This window comes from Camelus ferus, chromosome 15 (assembly GCF_009834535.1).
Source record: "Camelus ferus isolate YT-003-E chromosome 15, BCGSAC_Cfer_1.0, whole genome shotgun sequence".
Taxonomy (NCBI): Eukaryota; Metazoa; Chordata; class Mammalia; order Artiodactyla; family Camelidae; genus Camelus; species Camelus ferus.
In genome coordinates, this window is record NC_045710.1 from 17,635,803 (window position 1) to 17,659,661 (window position 23,859).

Sequence of the window (23,859 nt, forward strand, 5' to 3'; positions counted from 1 at the left end):
TAGAAGGTACAACACTATCGTAAACTATGGACTTTGGGTGATAATGATGATGTCAATTGGTAAATTAATTGATTTTAACAAATATACCACTCTGGTGTGGGATGTTGGTAGTCAGGGAGTTTGTATGTGTATGTTAATTCTCTGTACTTTCCCTTCAATTTTGCTATAAACCTAAAATTGCTCTAAAAAAAAGTTTATGGAAAAAACACATGAATCAAAACTGAAAGAATTGAAAGGAGAGAAGTCTACCACTATAACTGAAGATTTCAGTATTCCTCTCTCAATGACTGATAGAACAAGTAGACAGAAAAATCAGTAAAAATGTGGAAGACACAGACAACTTTATCAACCAAATTGACTTAATTGACATTTGTGGTGCTCTACCCCAATGGCAGCAGAATACACATTTTTCTTTTCAAAATAACACAGAATGTTATAGGCCATATCACAAATCCTATTACATTTAGAAGGATTCAAGTCACACAAAGTTATGTTCTCTGACTACAATGAAATTAAAATAGAAATCGATAAGAGACTGATATCTGAAAAGTCTTCAGATGTTTGGAAACAAGATAATACATTTCTAAATTACATATGAGTCAAAGAAGAAATCAAAATCAAAATTAGGAAGTATTTTGAACTGCAGAGAAGTAAAACAACATATCAGAATTATTGGGATGCTACTAAAGCAGTACTTAGGGGGAAATTTGTAGTGCTAAACACATGATGAAAAAAGAAAGTTCTCAAAGTAGTGACATCAGCTTCCATATTAAGACATTATACAAAAAAAGAACAAATTAAGCCTAAAATAAGCAAACAAAATGAAACATAATAATAAGTTTCAGAATGGAAATCAATGAACTAGAAAACAGAAAACCAGTAGAGAAAATCAATGAATCCAAAGCTGGTTTAATAGTCTGAAGTCAAAGTAATTCATCATATTAGTAAGCTAAAAAGAAAACCTATATCAAGACAATAGATGCAGAAGCTTTTGACAAAATTCAACATCCATTCCTGATTAAAAAGCAAAACAAAACTAAACAAAGAACTCTCAGCAGGTAATAGAAGGGAATGTCCTCAGCCTGTGGAAAGGCATGCAGGAAAAACTTTTAGCTAACATCATACTTAATATGAAATACAAAATGCTTTCTCAGTAAGATCAATAACAAGGATTTCCACTCTCACCACATCTATTCTACATTGTACTAGAGGTTCTAGCCAGTGCAGTCAGGTAAGAAAAAGAAAAGTTATTCAGAATAAAACTTTTTGTCTTTGGAGATGACATTCATCTGTAACCCGACAGAATGTACAAAGAAGCCACTACAACTAATAAGTGAGTGTAGCAAGGTAGAATACAAAATCAGTATAAAAATATAAATTCAATGTTTTTCATCAATTATCACTTCATCATATCTATTAATTGATGCTCAAAATTGTGTTTAATTTTTAACTTAAAAAAATTTAATTGTCACAATATCATTAAAATTTTTTTAAATGTAGGGTTAAATCTGACAAACAATGTAAAAGACATTTATTGGAACCTACAAGATATTGCTGAGAGAAACTAAAGAATATATAAATAAGTGGAATGAGGGATTGATGGCAAAATACTGTTATGATCTCAATTCTCTCCAAATTGATGTATACCTTAAACACAATCCCAATCAAAATACTCTTTTTATAGAAACTGACAACTAATTCTATAATTCATATGGAAAACAAAGGACCTAAAATAGCCTAATCAACTCTGAAAAGGAAAAAATGAAGTTGGAGGACTAACACTACCTGATTTTAAGACATTTATAAAGCTACAGTAATTAAAACAGTGTGGTATTGGTGGAAGGATTTATAAATAAATCGCTGGACCACAGAAGCAAGTCCAGAAATAGACTCACACATATGGACAATTGACTTTCAACAGAGGTATAGAAGTCACTCAGTGTGTCATTTAATGACACATGAAACAATTGGATATCAATAGGGAAAGAGAGAAATTTTGATCTGAACCTCTCACCTTATACAAAAATTAACTCAAAATGGGTCATAGACCTGAATGTAAAACCTAAACTACAAAGCTTCTTGAAAAAAAATGTTAGAAAATCCTTGTGAACTTGGGTTTAGCAAAAAATTCTTAGAAATGACACCAAAAGTACAACTGATAAAAGAAGAAATTGATAAACTTCATCCAAAAATTTTGAAATCTGTTTTTCCAAAAACAGTTCAGAAAATGAAAAGGCAAACCACACAAACTGGGAGAAAATATTTGCAAAGCATGTATTTTATTGAGTATCAGAATATAGAAAGAACTCTCAACATTCAATAGTAAATAAAAATTTGAAAACTGGGCCAAAGATGTGAACTGATATTTCATGAAAAAAGGTACATGGATGACAAATAAGCACATAAAAAGATGTTCCACAACAGTAGTCATTAGAGAGATAACACTACCCACTTACCAAAATGGCTAAAATTGAAAACACTGACCCAAATGTGATGAGGATGTGGAGGAACTAGATCTCTCCTACCATTGGTGGGAATTTTAAAAGTACTGCAGTCACCTTGGAAGACAGTTTTGCAGTTGCTTAGAAAGGTAAACATACACCTACCATATTATCCTGCAGTACCACTCCCAGGAATTTGCCCAAGAGAAATGAAAGCATATGTCCATACCAAGAGTTGTACACAAGTGTTCATAGCAGCTATATCTGTAATAGCCAAAGACTAGAAACAACTCAAACAACTCAAACAACTGAGGTGAATGGATAAACAAACTGTAGTATATCCATACAACAGCACCCTGGTCAGCAATAAACAGGAATGAACTCCTCATACAGGTGACAACACAGGTAAGTGTCAAACAACTGTGCTGAGTGAAGGAAACCAGGCAACAAAAAGTACATACTGTATGATTCCATTTGTATAACATTCTTAGAAATGCAAACTAATCTGAAGTGACAGAAAGATTACTGGTTGCCTGGGGATAGTGTCAGGCAGGGTCCGAGGGACCTCAAAGAAGCACAGAGAAATTATAGAGGTGACAGCTGTGTTCCTTATCTTGATTGTGGTGGTAAAATATGTCAACATTTATCACACTGTATGCTTTAAAATGTACAGTTGGTTATATATTAGTCATAATTTAATAGAACTGCTAAAAAATTTAAACAGAAGAACTAGGAAAAAAGCAGGAATTAATTTTTTTTATAAACAATGTATTGTTAAAGGACTTCTTAAGCATGTCATGAAAACAAAAATCTTAAAGGAAAATGATCAATTTAATTACAGAAAGTTTAAAATTTTCTGTATGGCAAAAGACTATAAACAAAAATGGGGAACATTAAAAACTAGGAAAATTATGTGCAACACACACTGCAGAAGATTAATGGCCTTATTCTAAGAAGAACACGGAGTAAAAAATGGAACACTCTAAGCTACAAGGATATATTATACAGCACAGGGAATACAGCCAATATTTTGTAATAACTTTAAATGAAATATAATCTATACAAATTTTGAATCACTTTGTTGTACACCTAATACATTCTAAATCAACTGTATCTCAATTTAAAAAAATTTAAGTGCAACAATCCAATAGGAGACCTGACAAAAATCCTGTTGAGATAATTCACAAAGAGACAGAAATAATTCATATAGAGAGGTGTTTGGTTGACTTTAGTAAAATTTTTTAAAGAGCAAATTTAAAAATGAAGTATCTCTTTGTCTCTGAGATCAGCAAAGATGTCCACTGCAAGAACTCTACTCTTCACTAGAATTGCTTACTATGTGGGAGGAGGATGGTTAATGGTTTTCCTTATTTTTAAAAGGTGTTTGCTTCTTGTTGACATCAATTCCTGGTGACCATCAGCTCTGATGCTTCATTCTGGGTTCCTGGCTGTACTACTTGGACCAGTCTGAGTTCTTGGTTGTACTTGGTTCCATTCTCAGCTGTAACTTCTTAGGTCCAAGGACACTTAGTTCTGAGTCTTTGCACAGGCTAGTCTCCAAGAACTTTGCTTTCTTCAAAGATACATAGGTTTTCTAAATCATCACTAGTTTCTCTAGTGCTACAGGGTTTTTCTTAACTCCACTGGTGGAACTTAGGTTCTTCTATTTCTTTAAATAAAACCTTTTTAAAATTAACCTTCTCAGGTTGCTCTGAAAAGAAAATGTCACACAAGTTTTATTTTTCTATCCACTTTGAGTATCCTTTTGTTTTTGTTTTCTATTGTGGTAAAATATACATAAAGTGTACCATTTTAGCCATTCTTAAGGGCACAGTTTTAAGTGTACAGTGGCATTAAGTACATTCACATTGTCGTGCAACCATCACTACCACCCATCCGCAGAACTCGAACACTAACTCTCTATTCCATTTACCCCTATTCTAAGGCAACCACCATTCTACTTTCTGCCTCTAGGAATTTGACTATTCTAGGTACCACATATAAGTGGAATCATATGGTATTTGTTCTTTTTTTATCTGTCATTTCACTCAGCATAATGTCCTCAAGGTTCATCCATGTTGTAGCATGTGTCAGGATTTCATTCCTTTTTAAGGCTGAATAATATCCCATCATATGTATATACCACATTGTTCATCCACTAGAGTTGTTTCACCTATTATGAATAATGTTGCTATGAACATTGGTGTACAAATATGTTCGAGTTCCTGCTTTCATGTTTTGGGGGGCACATATCCAGAAGTGAAATTGCTGGATCATAGTGTACTTCCGCTTAACTGTTTGAGAAACAATCAGTTTTCCACAGTGGTCGCATCTATTTACAATTCCACCAGCAATGCACAAGGATTCAAATTTCTCTACAGCCTTGCCAACATTGTTATTTTCCTGTTTTTTGGTAATATAGTTATCCTAATGTGTGTGAAGTCGTATCTTGTGGTTTTGGTTTGCATTTCCCTAGTGAGATTAGTGATGTTGAATATCTCTTCATGTGCTTATTGGCCACATGTACGTATCTTGTTCGGAGATCTATTCAGGTCCTTCAATCAAGTCCTTTATTCAAGTACTTTTTAAATCAGTTGTTCCTTTGTTGTTGGGGTGTAGAAGTTCCTTAAATATTCTGAATATTGACTTCTTATCAAATATATGACTTACAAATATTTTCTCCCATTCTGTACGTTGTCTCTCCACTGTTGATAATGCCTGTTGATACAATCATGTTTTTAATTTTTAATGAAATCCAATTTTTCTTTTGTTGCTTGTGCTTTTGGCATCATATCTAAGAAATCATTGTCAAATCCAATCATGAAGATCTCTTGTTTTTAAAAGTTTTATAGTTCTGGTTTTTAATGTTTAGGGCTTTGATCCATTTTGAGTTAATTTTTGTATGTGGTATAGAAGGGTCCAATTTCATTCTCTTGCATGTGGATATCAAATTTTCCCAACATTTATTGAAAAGACTGTCCTTTCTTCATTGGCCTGTGTTGGCACCCTTGTCAAAAATCATTTGACCAGATATTTGAGGGTTCATTTCTGGTCTCTCAGTTGTATGCCGTTTGCCCGTATGTCTGACTTTATGCCATTACCACAGTTTTGACTACTGTAGCTTTGTAGTCTGGATTTCCTTTTCATTTTTGAAATACACACACTATTTATGTCTCATATTGAGTTCTTTAACTCCCTCTGGTTGTTGCCGGAAGAGACTGGCACTCTCTGAAGTACTCCAATTTAGCCAGGACCCGGGAACAATTGTGCAATCAGGTAAAGGGGATGGGGAAGCAAGCAGGTAAATCATTCAATATGGTGTCTGGTTTCTTTGGAAAAGAAAAGGCGCAGTCGCTAGGGTAAAACTGTATGCCTTTATTCAACATAAAATGAGTCATTAAGATAAAATACAGTTTGTCCATGTGCAGAAACATTATTATACATTCAATTCTGAAGGTAGTTTTATATGACCAATAAAAGGAACACTCTAAAAGTGGGAGGGATAAAGAGTGAAAAGGAGCTAAAAGGCAGAGCTTTATCTGTCAAAGTGCTAAGGCCTATGTGCACAAAGATTTTAGTGAATAAGACTGACCTAAGGTCATTTCTTCCATTCTGATTTCTCTTGGTGCTGGTGAAAAGTCTCAAGGTGTGATGCAATGAGTCACAGAATTAAGATGGGCTTTTTTTTTTTTTTTTTTTTAAATAGGTCATAGCACTTATGGCTGAAAGTTTTTAATTTCTAGAGTTTCAGTTGTCATGTACTCTAGATATTTCATGGGTTCTAGAAATTTCATGACTTCCCTAAGAACAAACTTGCTCTTTAATCAGTAGTTTATTATCAGAGAACAATTATCAGGTCCTCCCCAGCCCAGAATCTCTCTCTCTATGCAACAAACAGGGGACCAAATTTGAGACTCCGGAAGTGTTTCATTAATTTAAATCTTGTTCAAAGTGACTACATATAGGTTAAACTGGGGTCACTACTGAAGTCTTCAAATTGCTATAGCTGAAAACCTAAAATGAAAAGAATTACTGACTTAGGGTCAAAGTCTAACTCCATCATTTCCCAGCTTTAGGTCCCTGAAAACATTAAACACCGGTTTTCAAAAAGAACTGACCCAAGAAATGTACAATTTTATGTACCACACTTTCCATAGGAAGGACACGGACTGTGTAAATAACAGTTCTAAAGTATCTTCAGATATTTTGGTAACATTTAATGCATTGCTTTCTTATTGGGCTAATCTGAATTTTAAATATTTAAGTATTTAAAAGTGAGGATCCATGATTAAAGTTAATAAAAATGTTAACTCAAGTTGTTTTAACGTAGTCTTTATGAGCCAACATCTGCATCACTTAGACACCGATGAACAACCCTAAATCCTGATCAGTGGCAAAAGTTACCTCTAAATATAGTTCAATAGGAAACCATTTCTTAGCCCACAAAATGTCTTAAATCAAATTCCATGTTCCACTCATGGCAATTCATTATGTTATGGGAACACAAAACCTTAAAAAAAAAAATCAGTAAAGGAATAATTCCAAGTTCACTCAAATCTGATCTTGGATTTACCTTTTTTCTCCCCTAGGCATTCTCTAGGTTTTGCAGTCAAGATGAAAAATTAGGATTTAAAAAATTCCTTTTAGTTTCTTTAGAGCTTGAAGAACCAGGAAAATCGAGTTTGCAGTTATTCTTCAGGAGAACCCACTATGTAGTCACAGCCCATCTCCAGAGCTGATCATCTTTCTTCCTGGTTTAGGTTGTCCTTTCTGTTGTAAGGAACTTTTTGTAGGGATTCCCTTTTTAGGTTAAGACGTTAAGCTACACAGAGATATAGATTTCTTAGTTTATACAGTGCCTATGAAAGAAACCCAATCTTCTGTTTAATGTTGCTAAGTATTAGGAAAATATAGGATATCCACCCTCCTACCTCCTTTACAGAGTTGAGACTATATTACGTGCTGGAATATACCTTTTTGACTGAAAGGTGAGCATGGATATTTTGGAATACAGAATTCTAGTTGCAAATCTAATAATACGGGTAAAGAAAATTTAAGAATAAGCACTGACAAAATATGATTTATCCTTTTAAAACCTTTCTACCAGAAAGTCTTAAAGAATTAGGATTTAAGCCACTTAATAGAGGCTTTAGTGTCTTGCTGACGCCTCTTTATTAAAGTCCTGTGACTTAGAAATAGGAGAAAAAAATCCAATCCTGTAAAAATAAAAAACACGAATTCTATCCATTATGAAGAAAACACAGATGAAATCTCCCTAATAATTTTAGATGAATGCACTTCCTTCTTGCCAGTCTATAAGATGAAAATCAAGGTTCTTTTTAGAATTCCCTTTAGCTTATTTTGGGTTTGACAGGAAAGCTGCATTATTTTCCATAGTTATTTGAAAGGGTTAGTTGAAATAAGATGAAGCATCTTTACTGACATACTGAACAGAATTAAAAGGGATTGCTTTCAGCTTGATTTTCTCAATTTGGCTATCACTAAGAGACTTCCTGAAATTTCTATAATAACTCTGGATCGTCCAATGATAGTTCTCAAAAACGTAAGTTTTATTAACAAGTCTCCTCACTTCCATTTACTTCATCTCTGGGCAATGCCTCTCCTTTCTTTCCTCATGTTTTGCCACTGTGTTTTGCCCAATGCCTCAAATGCTTCTATTTCATAGCCCATTTACTCTTAAACCTCCAACGTCTTGGGAAATAACATAGCATATATTACTCCTTGAGCTCTGAACTAGACACACGCTTTATGGTTACTACTTTAGGAAGACCTTTTACAACTTACATGACTGCTTTTCTTCAACCTTGCTTAACCAGAACTTTAGCACAGTGCTTAGCACACGGGTGTCCAAAAGATATTTGAATTAGTGAATAACATGATTTGTGTACAAAAACAACTAGAAACATTATCTGAAATTTGATTTATGAAGACCACTCTTAGTCAAGTAGTGTTCAAAGCAACAAACACAGGTTTCTAAAATTCTGTGATGTAAACAAAGGGAAGCTGGGGATCCAAGAAGCTATGTTCTGGTATATTGCTCTGTCTCACTCAACTGTAGTCCAGTTATACCTTTAGGGTCCTATATCATTACCTGAATATGAATTTTACTTTCCGTGAGGTAGGAGTAAACAACAGTATGCACTAGAAATTGGGGCTGGGGTGGGGAGGAGAGTTACAATCTAAATCAGTACAATCTGGTATGTACTAGAAATTTGTAAATGTTCATCATGGTCTGGTTCACACACATTTAAGTATTTCACCTTCATTCATATCTACCATATATGGGAATTATGAGGATAAAGATGCTCCCTGAGACTTGAAATTTTTCCTTTAGAAATAGGTGTATTTTCAGCAAAGATTTAGTGCTGTTCTCTTAGATGTCTAAACTATCTTCAGTGTCTTTGGGCAACCCTATATTTGAATTCTTTTTGAAAAATAGTAAGGCTGCCTTTTAAAAAGCTTTCTATGTATCCTTATTTCCAAAAATTGTTATTTTTATCAGTGAAAATAACCACAGCTGAGCAATTATGGGGAGAACCAGTTTACAACTAGAAGTGTTAGAGGGTCATTAAGATACATTCTTCAAACTCCAATCGTATTTCCTTTTAGGTCACCAATAAAGTTGTATGTTAATCATTTTTAAAGAATGGGCTATATACCTTTATTTCCAGACTCTCTAGGTATTCTTTTGCTCCCTCAATCATATCTTAAAACCAAATATTTACAACCACAAAATAGCTTCTCTTGGACAGCAGGACTCCAGATTATCGCTAGGTATGGTTAACCTCTGCTAGTGTTTGGCTCAGTCCTCATTACCATAAATGCCCTTCCTGACAACAGGGAGATCAACATTCAAGTTCTCCTAGCCCTTTTATCTCCAGATCCATCAGGAAGAATATAAAACTGGCTATGAAACTCACTTCTTAGAGAAGGGAAAAAGAAAGTTCTATTATCTTCACATAAACCCTGTGGTCTGGAAGGTGGTGGCAGTGACTGTTTGCTAATGAATTATTAACCACTGTGGAGAAAGGAAAACCTATTTTTCCCCCCCTGAGACATTTTCTTACCATTCTTTTAGAAGCAAACAATGGGCACATTAAAAGAGAATGCACTTCGTTCTATTTTGTTGGTTTTTACTTTCCCAGAAACATTAGGTGGTTAGGAGACAGAACAGTTCAAGGGTGAAAGCAGAGACTAACAGATGAGGAGAACTGAATATTTTCAGTAGAGTTTTGAAAGAAACACACTACCCTGATTTGTTTATCACCAAATTCCTCATTTTACTATCTTTTATGCAACCTGTTGGTGACCGTCCAATAGTAGTATAAGGCAACAACTGAGGGCCCTTACCCACCACTCTCACATGTATGTCAGACCTCAAGATGCATCAAAAACTCCAAGGTTTTTATTTTCACTTTAATTATCTTTTACTTAATAATAAAATGAAAAATAAGAATATATGAATACATACAATCTATATACATATATTTATTGCAAATACTTAAAATTCTTATGTAAAATGATTTTTCTATATTTGTGAAAAAATATGACTTTTTAAATGGTGTTGACACCAACTTCTCTGTACATACCCTCAATTCCAATGTTAACAATTCCTTTAAAAAGGCAAAAGACACAAAAGTTTAGCATTTACCAAACCAGTCTGTACAAACCTTATAGCCAGAAGGAAAAATAATAGCTTGTGGTAAATAAGTCAATTTTCTTTTAAAATAAAAAATAAACTCCAAAACTATTCCCCTTATTGCATTTTTTTTTTTTTTTTGGAAATAATCTGAGTGTCTTTAGAGTAACTTCCTTTGAAATAATTTGTGCCTTAACAGTGAGGTCCTACATTAAACATACCATACATGAGAAATTCAAAGTCTTCCACTGTCACTTTTTACATAGATATTAAAATATATATTACTTAAAATATATTACTGGAAAGCTATTTTTAAAATTGATCTTTAATAGTTGTATCAAATGTAAAGCATTAAAAAAAATAAAGTAACCAAGAATCTATGAAGCTCTTACTTCAACTTTAGGAACAGTTGCGCCTATTGCTCTTCCAATAGGTTACGTAGGTACTGAAACACAATAGGAAAGATCCCTGCCTATCATCATGTTTCTCAGTCTCTTTGGACTACTCTGTAAGTTGAGCTGAAAACTACCCTTGGTCAAGTCTTGTTTTACTTAGCACATAGTTGTAATGCAGTGGAGAGACTTTCCTCTCCTTTTCCTGTGAAGTGAAACCTCTAAGTCACAGAGAAAACAACCCTGGTACTGCTCACTGACAGTGAGCTCTAGAAATAAATAGCGATGTAATGACCAGAGAAGACCCCCTCAGTATAACAAATAATTTCACCCAAGAGCTCTTTAAGGACTTGTAGGTGAAGAAAGGCAATGAGAGCAATTAGGATGGTAAACGGTCAGATTATTAATATGTATAAACTTATACCTTCACCTGGAAGGCAATGAGGTCTTCCTTTGGCTATTTAATCCTGTGATAACTCCTAAAATATCTGCACCGTGCGCCTTCCCAGCCCATGTTAGTATGCTTCCCCTACCCCAAGAAAAATTTCCTTCTGCCAGATCTTATTCTTAAAAACGGTACATGGGGTACCACAGACAGCTTCAGTATCTTCAACACAGGGGTTTAAAGTAGGGCGAACAACAACTCCAGGTTATCTGGTTTTATTTTCTGTTTACTAGGATGGAGAATTTTAACAAAAATTCTTTAAGATTCAGGAAGCCTTCTTCACTAGACAACTTGGAAGATTCGTGAGACTGAGATGATATATTGTTAATGCTGTCTCCCCAAGGGGACCTGCAGTGGAAGGTCTGAAGGCTTGAGAAGCACACCCTGGAGGCATAAGCATCAGGCATGATGCCTGACTAGTCACTGGAAATAGTGCAACGTAATACCATAAAAATATGCCTAGCACTTACTTATTAGACACATTTCTGATTGAATTGAAAGGTAAAGTAACTGAAAACCTACGATAAAGACTGCTTTAAAGGTACTAGAATATCATATTCTAATAATTCAATGGTTTTCTTACTCCTATTACATCATTTTCAAAAAGGCCAGATTATAATTTTCCTTTTTTCTGTTCAGCTCAGTCAGCACATAAGATGACCTTCTCCATGAAACCACTGTTTTGAAACAAATTGATAAATGGATTGTATTCAATTTTCTACCAACCTAAGAGAATCTATCTCTTTTTCAGTCAAGATTGACCCATGTACCAAGTTGACAACTTTGGGGGGGGGGCACTCATAAATGTGAATATTTTATTAGCTAGGTACTATTTGTTAAGAGAATCTGGTGAATAGTAATACTTAGGTCATATCTGCAAGAGCCTGGGTCAAGATGAATAGGCACGATGTGGTTTGTTCTCTAAATGGACTTGAAAATCCCTGATGCCTTTCCTCCTTTCCTCGTTAGTCTGTCCATCCTCAGATTAAGAGAACCACGGAGGAGAGACTTTCTATGATAGGAAAGATGTGAAGAAGAAAATCATTTCGAAAATCCAAATTGGTAATGAGTGTTTAGCATGGGGTCAGTTCTGAAACAGCCAACCACTTTTCACAGGCAGACCACCCCAGTCCTGCCACTAAAGTGGGGAGTGAAGAAGCTGGGAATGGAGTTTTAACCAGCAACAGGTCTTTTTAACACCCCTCTGGATTACTCAGGGCACTGAAAGCTTGGGAACAGAACCATGGTTTCTGAGGTTATTGGCTGGAGGACTTTCTCCTTACCCTGGACCCTTGCAGACCCTTGCATCTCTTAGCTATGTGTGTGCCGGAGGGAAAAGGGAACTTATTAGAAGGACATCAAATTATCTTGGCTGAAACTGAAACACAGCTATTAATCCTTATCTTTGCCTTGGCCCACAAAAAAACCGAGGAACAAGAAATAAAAAACAGTAAATAGTTCTCATAGGTTTTAAAGTATTGGAAAAAGCAAAACAAACAAAACAGTGTACGTATAATGCAGGAGGTGAGGTAGGGAGGGGTGGGTGGGTAGCAGAACGGGGGCAAAGCAAAGATCATTACTGCCTACTTTCCCCTATCTGGAATGTGACTTAATTAACGAGTTTAAGTTGTTCTGCATTTTGTAAATATCACATCCTGACTATTAAGTACAACTACAGCTGTACTAGGATGCACTAATATATGTCCTTTACACACCTGAAACAAGGAGATTTCAGACTGATTTGCAAATAATGCACACTGACAACCCTCCACTTTAAATACCAAATTCTAGTGAATTGTAGATTTATTTTTAATGTTCTTTAATCATGACCTAAATATATGTACTCAAAAATTCTTCAGTCACTAGACAGGATTATAAAACCAACAAAAAAGGAAACAAAAAGAATAAACAAAAACAAACAACAAGAATTTGGAGCTGATTTCTCTTCCTTTCTAGATGTTCCCTTGGCCATTCACTAAAGCCCCCTTACGTTAGAAATTTCTGGTGCGTATACAGCAGTAATCCAAAACAGGGAACATGTTTTCTAAAACAGGAAAAAAATGTCTGACTTTTACTGTGTGTGTGTGCACGTGTATGTTCAAAGTAGTATGAAGATCACTCCCATACTCCTCAGATGCCTGGGAGGTCAAAACAGGTTTGACAGAATGGGCAAACGTGGCATAAGCAGTTTTTCTACCTGTAGCAACAGCTGATTGTAGAACAGCAGGTAACAGGTTGGGAGAGATGAGGAAATGAGGGCCTCCCTTGTTTCTAGTGTTAAAATCGTTTCCAAAGTTCCTTGTGTTCAGTTCAACAGTTTCTGCACCTTTACTCCACTTACCCAACAAGACACATAGTTCAAATCTCCCCATCACTAATACCTTTCCGTTAAGTTTTACCAGTATTTCAAACTTGTTTGTAAGCTCCCACAAATGATCAAGCCTTTGGAGATTCTGACTGGAATCTCTGCCTTGCACAGGCGATGGTAACACAAGGGGCCCAGCGAGGAGGACCTTTTGTGGCTCACACTCCCTGCTTCACGGCAGGGGAGGGACTTGAGGGAGAAGCAGGGGTACACAAACTACAAGCAGAGTGCCTGGCAACAGTTCTGCTTTATGGAAGCCAACAACCAAGTCAGAACTTTCAGAGTCTGAACTACTACCTGGGAAATTAATACCTCATCAGAAATTTGAACTTAAGAAGGTTCCATCTAAGGTGAAGGGACTGAGTAAACCCTGAATCCAAATCCTGCGAAGCCTGAATAATCTATGTAAAGCCTGCAGTCAGGATGTTGAGACAGAATCAGCATGAATGGTCATTTCTTCAGACCATTCCTTCACTCCTTCCCTTCCCTAGCCTCTTAGGAAAGAGCCAAAGGGAAATCACTTCCTTTTACCATGTATGGCATTAAACTTTTCAGAGTCACACGAAGTGGAATACCAATCTGAAGTCGAAGTAATACATTATTACCTAAACACCTGGAAAAATGTTAAAAAAAGATGTGACATATTTACATGATTTTTAAGTGCAAACTTGTCACAAATTCACAAAGTCTTGCTTGACCTGGACTTACTATACAAGGTGCTCTTCCTCTAAAATGTGAGATCTGTACTCTGTATTCCTGATTAAGTAACATTTGTCTCTTAAGACAACTGAAACCTACTTGTTTATTTCTGTGATTCCAAAAGGACGCAAAAATCACCTCTGTCTACCCTCCCCCCTTCCTGCCTCCCTCACAGTGCACTCTCCTTCTAGTCTTGTTACCGAACGACAAGGCAGGAGACACACAGTTTGGAGGGGCCAATGCAATCATCATGGCAGAAAGCTCCACATCCCTTGCACATGATCATGGCTTTCAATCGGCAGTAACATTTCGAAGGTGTATCCTCTATGCTGTTCTCTTCAGGAAAGGCTTGAACAGGAATGGTCTGGCCGTGGCTGCTGGGATTCACAGCTTGGCTAGCAGGGATGGTTGTGACAGTCACTGAAAAGGACATGACATCACCGACATTGCTAGATACCTGGCTACAGTCAGGCACCCCTGGCACAGCAGAGTTATGGTCCACGTCAGACGAGGTGGAGACGTTGATCATGCCTCTGTAGCTGGGCCCGATCTGTGTGGGGCTTCCATACAGCTTTGGGGTTTGCAGAGGTGGAAGGAGTAGAGGCTGATGGGTAGGACTGTCTGCAGGCAGAGGAAGAGCAGTGGAACTGAAAAGCTCAGGGCTGCTACGCATGGCCTTACCTCTCACTGCATGAGCCATCTGCTTCTGTGCTGCCTGAATAAAATCTCTGGCTAGGGTCTTCTCATCAAATGTTTGGCTTCTAGTGAACAGGTAATTCTCCTTGCTTAGAGTGGTTTGCTCAGGCACTGGTGTCTCTGCCTTCACATTCTTTTTAGCTGAACAATCATTGGTGGGTAGGGTTTCTCTACTGTGGGGTCCTGAACTTGCTTCATACTTGCCGGAACTCTGGGAAGCCTGCGGCTCCTCCTTTACCATGACAGATTCCTGCTCATCACCAGTACTTTCCTCATCAGTATCATCTTCTTTGCTGCTGCTACTATCTCCTGTTGCATTTTTACAGTCTGGATATCCCATTTTCAAGGCCTCAGTGGGACTACTTAGACAAAACCGATCTTCAGGGTTTACAGAATGGGTCCTCCTAAAGCTCTCTGAACCCCGGCCATAGGTGGAAATGTTCAGTAAGTAGTGTCCTGCCATTGCAGGCTTGGATGTCCTTCTGCCAGCAAAACCCAGCATGAACCTCTGGCTTGTGGAGATGTCCTCTAACTGGAAACCTGAGTGAGTAAAGTTGAACTGCGAGGGCTGCACAAATGAGAGAACGTTCTGCCTCCGAACCCTTTGGATCAGAGTCTGAAGGATCTGATCTTGGGTTGCTTTACTCAGTCCTTCTTGGTACTGGTGTGCATCAATGCTAGAGTCCCTCAGATCCTTACCTGAAAAGAGCTGAAGAGGTCTTGGGACCTGGGGGAGCTGCTTGTTTTGCAAGGTTTTACTCAGTTGCTGTGTAGCTGGATGGGGCTGTCTCTCATTAACGTCCTCTCTAGTGCTGTTTTCTGTTACACTGCTGCCTGCGTGTGCTCCCATCCCCTTCTCCTCTTTTGTAGTTAGTGGAACAGTTTTCATTTCAACTTTGGTGAGAGGTTTAGGCAGAATTTGCTCCATGGGAACATCTTTGCCCTGCAGCAGCTGAGTTACCAGAGGATTATTAGCAGGGATACTAGAACTAGGCCTTGAAATGGGTCCATTCATATTTGAAGAAGTTCCTGGAGTTTTAAGGCTAGAAGCTGCTGGCAAAGTGCTCAAAGACAGAGCTGATCCGGTAGGTGCTATTGTTACACTGACCTGGGGCACAGGAAGCTTTTCTAAAGTGGCTGTTGTCAATAAAGATGTTAAAGGCGGGGGAGTCATATCCACTGAAGCGCTAGCTCTTATCTCTGCTGAGGCTGAAGGGTTTGGTATATTCTTAGTAGAACCTGCTTTGGGCTCAAATGTGCCATTGGCTGCAAAACGAACAGGCGAGGCACCCGAGATTAGAGCAGGATCTGCAGGAGTAGGAGGTGCTTTCTCCTGCTTACAATTACTGGGCCCTTGTGGGTGGCTAAGAGAGGCCACTGTGGCTGCTGCCCTGATGGGATTCAGTTTTTCACGACTGAATTTCCCTAAAGCTGGTGGGGGTGCGCTAGTGTGGGCTGGTGACCGGACACCTGTGCATGCTCCACTGAGGGCGGATGTTGCAGGCGCTGAGGGGGTTTGCTGTAGTTGTGCTCCAGAGACACTGTGAGGCTGTGCCTGGCCTGGGGTCTTGGTCTCAGACTGGGGCTGAGTCTCTGGACCACAGGGTAAAAGCTCTCTCGTACCTCCCCTGCCTCCAGTTCCTGCCAGTTCCAGTGTGGGGCCCTTTCCAGTTTCACTGACTCTGTCTGAGTCTGGACTCCCTCCTCTAGCAGTCTGCCTTTCACTCCCCTCTCCTGGCCCTTGTCCCCCGCCTGGGCCAGGTCCCGGAATGGTCCCTCCAACTGAGGCGGCTGCAGCGGCGGCGGCGGCGGCGGCGGCTGCTGCCCTCTGTGCTTTGACCAGCTGGGCTTTTGCTTTGATGTCTGCAAGAGTTCTGGCTCCTGTTCTGTTAGGACTAGTGATGGAGACTGGAAAACGAGCCCTGGGAGAGACCTGAAATGTAGGAAACGGCATGGGGGAGATTCTGGAGACCGGGATCTGAAAGAATTAGGGAGGAAAAAACAACAGAGCTTAGTTTTCATTTATAAAAGTAACAAAACTTCATTAAGGCTTAAATTCTTAGAGTATGGTGAACAATGTGACACTTGTGACAAGGACGGGAGGCCTGCGGCTAAGAGACCAAACCATGGAGACAGTAACACAGCTTTGCTTTAGGGTCCTTCCACCTCCTCTACTGGTGCCAATGACACTCCTCCCTCAACATCCACTCCCATCCCAAAGTCTCAAACCTCTTTTCTCAATACAACTCTCTCCGAATGTCACCACTACTAACATCAGTTGATTATTTAAGACACTGACCTTTCTATGGTATCTGCATTTTAAAACGTGTGTAAAAGAAAAGAGAGAGAAACAGAAAAAATAAAGTAGAAGAAAACATAATTACTGTCTTACTTCTTGGCTCTGCTAACAAGGTCCAGAGGAAAATTCTTGTTCTCTTCTCCTTTACACACTCACACACACACACATAGCATAAGGCTGAGTTACCTCAAATTACAGAGACAGCACAAATTCTAGACAGCACTGGAAGGAAGACAGTATGTGATCCATGCTGCCCACCCATATAAAGGAGTATGTACCTAATGTCTATAACGTTTACCAAAGTCATTCTCATTCCCTGCTGGCATTATACTTATTTGTTGAGTTTTAAAAAACTGTATGTGCTCAAAGTCCTATCCCTAAAATCGCAAATTAGCACTCTTAGAGAAACGATGCATTTCCAAAAAGCTTCTTAGGCGATTCTGATGCATCACTAGGTTTGAAACCACTGATTTTCACATCACAAAATACTACATCTGAAATGAGTGACTCCTGTTCAAAACAATATTTTGAAACCTACTGAAATTAATCAGAATGCATCAATATCTGGACCTTCTAGTAGCTGGCAGAGTTTAAAACAGCAAGTAAACGTTACAGATGTTCTAGGGTATTTCATTAAAAAAAAAAATTAAGCCACCGAACCCCAAGAAAATGCATGTCATCTTTCTGGAATTCCTTAAATTGAGAATAATAATGTCATTAAAGATTTTTCATTATTTGCAATACCCATTTCTGAAAAGGTCAACAGCCCTGAAAAATTCTCTGTCATTCAGAAGTTAGAGTTGTAGGATTGTGTAACATCTGTCACAAAGTCCACATATTTTGCATCATGAGATGTACTTAATCCCTCTTTTAAAGCTGAAACTATTTTATACCCAACTGCACACAGCATTTTAGAAGCTGCTCAAAGGGGAAGCAACTGTTGCCCTTTGGTAACACCATCTAGAGGAGACCACTAATAAGGAGACAAAAACAGATAAAACTAGACAATTAAAAACAAGAACATAAAACGCACAGTTGTTTAAAGGAATTGTATATATATGGGACAAATAATCTTACATTAGAATAATCTTGAGCATAACAACATATCTAGCACAGTAAATGATATTTATCATAATGACTGAAAATCATTAATAACATGTTCATTAAATAACAATCATTAAAATTAGTTAAGTTTTAATGCTTAAAAATAATAATTTTCAGTTATTTATGTAAACAGTCCTATTATCTGTTTATGTGGAATAAATGAGATGTTGTACTTTTTTATGCACAAAAACCACTCAAGGTTTTCTGGGCGCTGATAAAAATTCAACAATTTTAACTTACTGAAAAGCTCTGCCCTGGTACACCAAAGGAATCATATTCTTTCTGTTACAAACGTATACTGAATGGAAAATATACAGTGTCTGAGTTTTACATCTCTCTTATACATATATATGCACATTTTATACTATAGATATGCATATATATAGAACAGACATGTGCATGTAATTTTTATACACATATCCATATATCATTTGTAATAAAATTCAAATTTTTTCTATTTAAATTTTGTTTAAAAGATTCTGTTCTGTTATGAATTATGTTGAACTTTGTCTAAGAAAGCAGGATTTTGAGATAGGGTCTACGGTAAGAGAGTTACTAAAGCAACTTGTTTTTTAGAAAGTCTTTTTTAGAGAAATGAGGAAGGAGAAGTTTAATAAAAAGGAAAAAAGTTAAGTAACATTAACGTGGTCACAGTGGATTTAAATTTTCAGTGTAGAACCTCTTTGGATTAGCAGGAAGCAGACGGATGAGGAAACAGAAATGACGGTTCTCACCAAGTGTCATTTATATAAAGTAAAACCTGAACTGTAACTCAGCTTTCAGGTCAGGTCTGGAGATAAGCTGACATGCAGTAGAGAAAGGTTTCTAATATTTTTAAAACATGAATAATAAAAGTGACTATCTTAAAAATCAAAATCTCTGGCAAAGCCTGATAGTATATGTTGCATATGTTAATGGTAGAAAACTGGGGGGGGGGGGGGGCAGAAATTCCTGAGTGCTGAAACCACACATCTTAAAATTAAAAAGTAACAGAGAACCTCATACTATTAGTAACAAGAAGCAAAATAAGAAAGAAGAGTCTCAGTGCATGAAACAGGTCAAATTCTAGCAACTGTTTCCAAGGGATGTTTCCAGGCAGAACTTAAATGTTAAATAAAAAAGGGAAAAAAAGTACTTCTATTTGGCTTATTTTTCTACTTATATCCTAATGTGAATGAAAAATACCCAGTGCCTGGGCTCATAGTAGACACAATAGTATTAATAAATACTACTAATAAAATGCATTAATAAATAAATACCATTTCTTAAATGAAGAATGAACTACAAACTGGTATTAGGCACAAGCCCAGTTATATACTAAGACAATGACACTGCTATAGAAATTTGAAAGTTCTGACATGCAGCAATGTAAGGCTAGAACATAAACTAATCACACATCCTAAGCAAGAGTTTCCATCTTACTAAAAGTCCCTCAAGTAACCAGTGGTGACTCATGGCAGCCACGCACATTTCCTTTAAAAGGATGGAACAAAAAAGGTAGTTCTAGAGCCTCAGAACATCAAATCAGTTATGGCACTAAGAAAAGACCAAGGTACACTTAAATATGGCTCTTGGAACAATAAGATCTCTTAACCACACCAATGACCTTTTCATGTTTCTCACTATACTTATTTTGTCACATGAGATTTTCATAACAGTCTTAAAATACAAGAGTAGCCAGCAGAGGGGTGAGCGGAGGTGGATTACATTAGCTATCCAGGTACCTTGCTTATTCAAACACCAACAGAGTACAGATCTGTAAGAATGCAGTTCTAAATTCCTGTTTAATTTTACTCATATATGACCACAGTTATATGAATATCAAATATATACAACTGCTTCTGCATTTAGAAAAACTACAAATACGTGAAATTTAGTAGGTACGACCAAAAACTTAGTGTTGAGACCATCTCTCTTTTTCAATTCTTCCCACTCTCTTACCTTGAGAGGAGGTACTTTCCGGCCCTGGATCCTGTCCCCTCTACTGAGAAAGGGCTGCGGGGAGACTGGAAATGGCTGCTGGTGCTGGCGATTCTCAGTGACACGTGGCCTTTTCTCCCAGCCTGCAGGGACCTCTTCTTGGGTGAGAGAAGACTTCCTCTTGAGGCTTTCTGGGCTGTGATCGGCCAGACTTGATGGAGGCTCTTTCACAGTGGTCTCCGGTGGACCTGCTTCTACTACGGGCTTCATGACTGTTTTTTCCACCCCAGGACTCTTGGGTTTGCTTGGGGATGTAATTAAAGCTTCTTGGCTTTCATTTTTGTTATAATTTGAAGTTGTAGTGAGATGATTCTCTTTTTCAGACTCCTGTTCAGCAGAAGCAACTGGCTTCTGCTCCAAGAGAGCCTCATCCTTTGGGCACTTGGTGGGAGGAACACTGCTAAGCTCATTTGTGTTGGTAGCTGAGGAAAGTAGGGGTTCTGTGGGTTTGGAGTTTGGCTGCATCTTATCTTGGCTTTCGTGCTCTTCGTTTCTGACTGGTGATGGCATTTGCAGTACTTCTTTAGACTCTAACTGGGGAATTACTGGGACTACACTGACAGGAGAGCCCTCTGAAGGAAGCATGGATTTTGGTTGCTCAGCTGGGATTTTCTTTACTTTGGGATTGCTGGGTGAGGCCATCAATTTCTTTGAATCTTCAAGGCTCAAGCCAGAGCTAAACGGCAGAAGAAAGAAATATTGTAGTTGAGAAATGGCCCCTGCTATTAAAGGTATTATGAGATAATGGTATATGGCAACGCCTAGCAGAACCCCTGATCCTTAGTAGGTAGTCTTCATATATTATCTTCACTATTACTATTATTAGTGAAGGGTCTGGAGCCAGAGTGCCTAGGTTCAACTCCTGGCTGTGATACCTACTAACCATGTGATACTAAGTGACTAGCCTTCTCTATGTCAGTTTCTTTAACTGTACACTGAGGCTAAACACTTCATAGTGCTGCTCTGATGAATAACTAAGTTAATGCATGTAAAGTACTCAGAACAGTACCTAGTACATAATAAAAGCTCAATATAATGTTAATTATTATTATTACTTCTGCTTACAAAGGGGCTACACTGTCTAGAGGCATGTATCACAGACTACCCACAGAGAAGTAAAAGAAGACAAAGACCATGCATTCTGGGATTGTGTGTCTGGACTGTGACCAACTCTGCCCTGCAGTACCTGTAGAGAGGCTGGCCCAAGAAATCTAAGGGGCCCCAAGGAGACAACAGGAGAGTTGTCGGTCGGTGTTCTCAGGAGGCTGGAAATCAGAACTCTTGAGTTTAGGGAAAGCATGTTTAAATTTCACATGGTATAGCTCTAAAATTCTGAGATTAAGTGCCTCTGAGTTATCCTAAGAGTGAAGGCCAATTGGGACTTCCATAATGTGGCCTGGCTAAGAGCCAGGCTACCCTGTAGTGGTTACTACAGACTTCTCCTAATATCTTAGAATACTGTATAACAAGTAAAAACAAGACTGCTCTTTTTGGAGACTTCAAATAATCAGTACTGTGCCCCTGAGATGGAATAGCGATGGACAAAACTGGATAGTAATCAAATATAGTCCTTCAAAAAAGCTGGCAAAAAGTAATAGAAAAACCCAACAACTGCCATAATGCTCCATCTGCCTAATAAGGAAGGAATGAACAATATTCAATGGAATAATTACTACCTGTAATAATAGTCTTAATGTATTCACCATCATTTCTATAGAAGAGCTCAAAGCTCATACCAAGAAGGTAGAAAATCAGTGTATGGGGGTCTCCATCTCAGTAAGAACCACTCTCGAAACGACCATGAAGGAGATCAATGAACACTACTCGGAGATAAGGAAAAGAGCCATTAGTTCTCAAGCTGTGGTTACAGAGTCTCCTTGAAGGCTGCCATTAGGTAGACATAAGGAAGGAAGTGAGAATAACAAATAAGACTCTGGGTGTTCAATTCTACTTCGAACAGTACAGCTCCACTATCATCTGTTTATGTGTCTCCTTTAAGATTTCAGTAAGGTTTTTTTTGTCAGATTAAAAAAAAAAAACAACTTAGACTACAGCCCCTTGCGAAAAGAGTTTGTATCTTGATTTAGCTATGTCTATCTCCCAGAGTACCTTCTTCGGAGGAAGGGCTGTTTAATTACATGTTGAGTATGATGGACCGTATTACAGGATTCCTAGGATTGCTCAGTGATTCTAGATAAGATACCCTATTGTGGGATAATTGACTACTATAAAAATGTACAGAACTTCAGTATTCTTATAAATTATAAAGTTACTGGAAGAAAAGCCAATCTATTCAAAGAAAGGGACTCATTCAAGACAATTAAATGTTGATTTTTTTTTTTTTAAAGAAACCATACCACCCACAATGGTAACGTGTCAAGAGTCAAGGATTATGAGGAGTCCTGTTCTGTGCATCTAAGATTCATAAGAAGAAAAAATTTCCTTAATATAAAATAATTAATGAAAAAAATGGAAGGAAACTGCAAACTAGATTTTCCAGAAAGGTAAACAGACCACATGTATAGGAATTAACATTTGGTTTACAGAACCTGTCTTGATATTACCTCTGACCATAGTAGCTTTCAAAGAATTGTTCTTTCCACGGCTCTACTTTTTTCTCCTTCTCAATCTCTTGTCGAATTCTCACCTGCATCTCAGGTGTAAACTCACCTGTAATGTATCCCCCCCAGAAGAAAAAAAAAGATATTCAATAGAAATATGCTATTTGCAACTTTTTACTGTTTGTAAACATGAATGAATCCTGCAGGAGTCCTTATACTACCATGTGAAAGTAACAGAAATTTCCCCAAATTTCTCACTTACTGTAAGGAAGAACTACCTAAGTTCCATCAGGTGAAATAAAAATACTTGCATACCATTTCATGTAGTTTGCAGTACTCAGCTGAGGTTAACTGAGGCCTTTTCTCTGGGCTTTCCTTGTAGCACCTCCCTCCTGCTCCAAGCATCGTATTCCCCACAGATTTGTTTTATCAGTAACCTTGAGTCTGTTCATTTCTTTTCCACTGGAAAAACAGCTATGTGCTTTCAGTAAACAATGCCACTGGACATTTTATTATTTAAAAGTTCTGTTTATCCAAGGCAACTTATATTTTAGGCCTTTTAGCTCTAAGTGAATAATGAACAGCTATGCCCTTGCTTAAAGGCATTTGAGGTTCCAGTAAAAAGGTAGGGAGTTGTTTCGGAGTTGTCAATTTTATAACTGTTCCAGAAATTGTACCAGTCTAGTGCCCTGGTAATAAGATACTCAATACGCCAAAGACCCAGCTGCTCTGAATATGCCATTTATTTTCCTTTACTAGCAACCACCTCAATCCTTCTCACTCCATCAGCAGAAAAGAGTGAATGTGCTTCGTAGGCCATCTTCAAACCTGTCGCTCAGATAGGCTGTTCCTTTTATTCTCTAATACCCAGGACATCAGAGATTACGAGGTAGAAATGGTAGATTTGAAGTTTAAGACCTCCTGCGGATAAGACAAGGGAAAGGAAAAGTGTGGCTATCACAGTCCTGGGCATATGAGTGGGAGAAAAGGAATTTGGCTGTCAGAATCCAACCCAGAACTTCTGCTCTTTGGTTGAGTCTTCTGTGCATGATAGAATGAGGAATAAACAATACTAAACGCTGTTCACATGTGTACAAAGTTCCTGCTGCTCATAAAATATGATCGCATGACTATAGCTATAGCAGTCCCTAGTCATATGCAAAACAGAAAAGTTAACACTGACAACAATCAAGGTATCACTGTTGATAATAACTACT

The 23,859-nt window shown here is 37.8% G+C and overlaps 1 protein-coding gene across 1 annotated transcript in view; it reads right to left on the bottom strand.

The window, feature by feature from the left end:
- Nucleotides 1-6,141: 6,141 nt before the first annotated feature.
- ASXL2 (ASXL transcriptional regulator 2) overlaps nucleotides 6,142-23,859 on the bottom strand; it is a 114,388-nt gene continuing 96,670 nt past the window's right edge. The window contains 3 exon segments of the mRNA XM_014563945.2: nucleotides 6,142-16,676; nucleotides 20,043-20,757; nucleotides 22,646-22,751. Of these exon segments, the coding sequence (XP_014419431.2) occupies nucleotides 14,199-16,676; nucleotides 20,043-20,757; nucleotides 22,646-22,751 (3,299 nt within the window). The 3' untranslated portion in view covers nucleotides 6,142-14,198.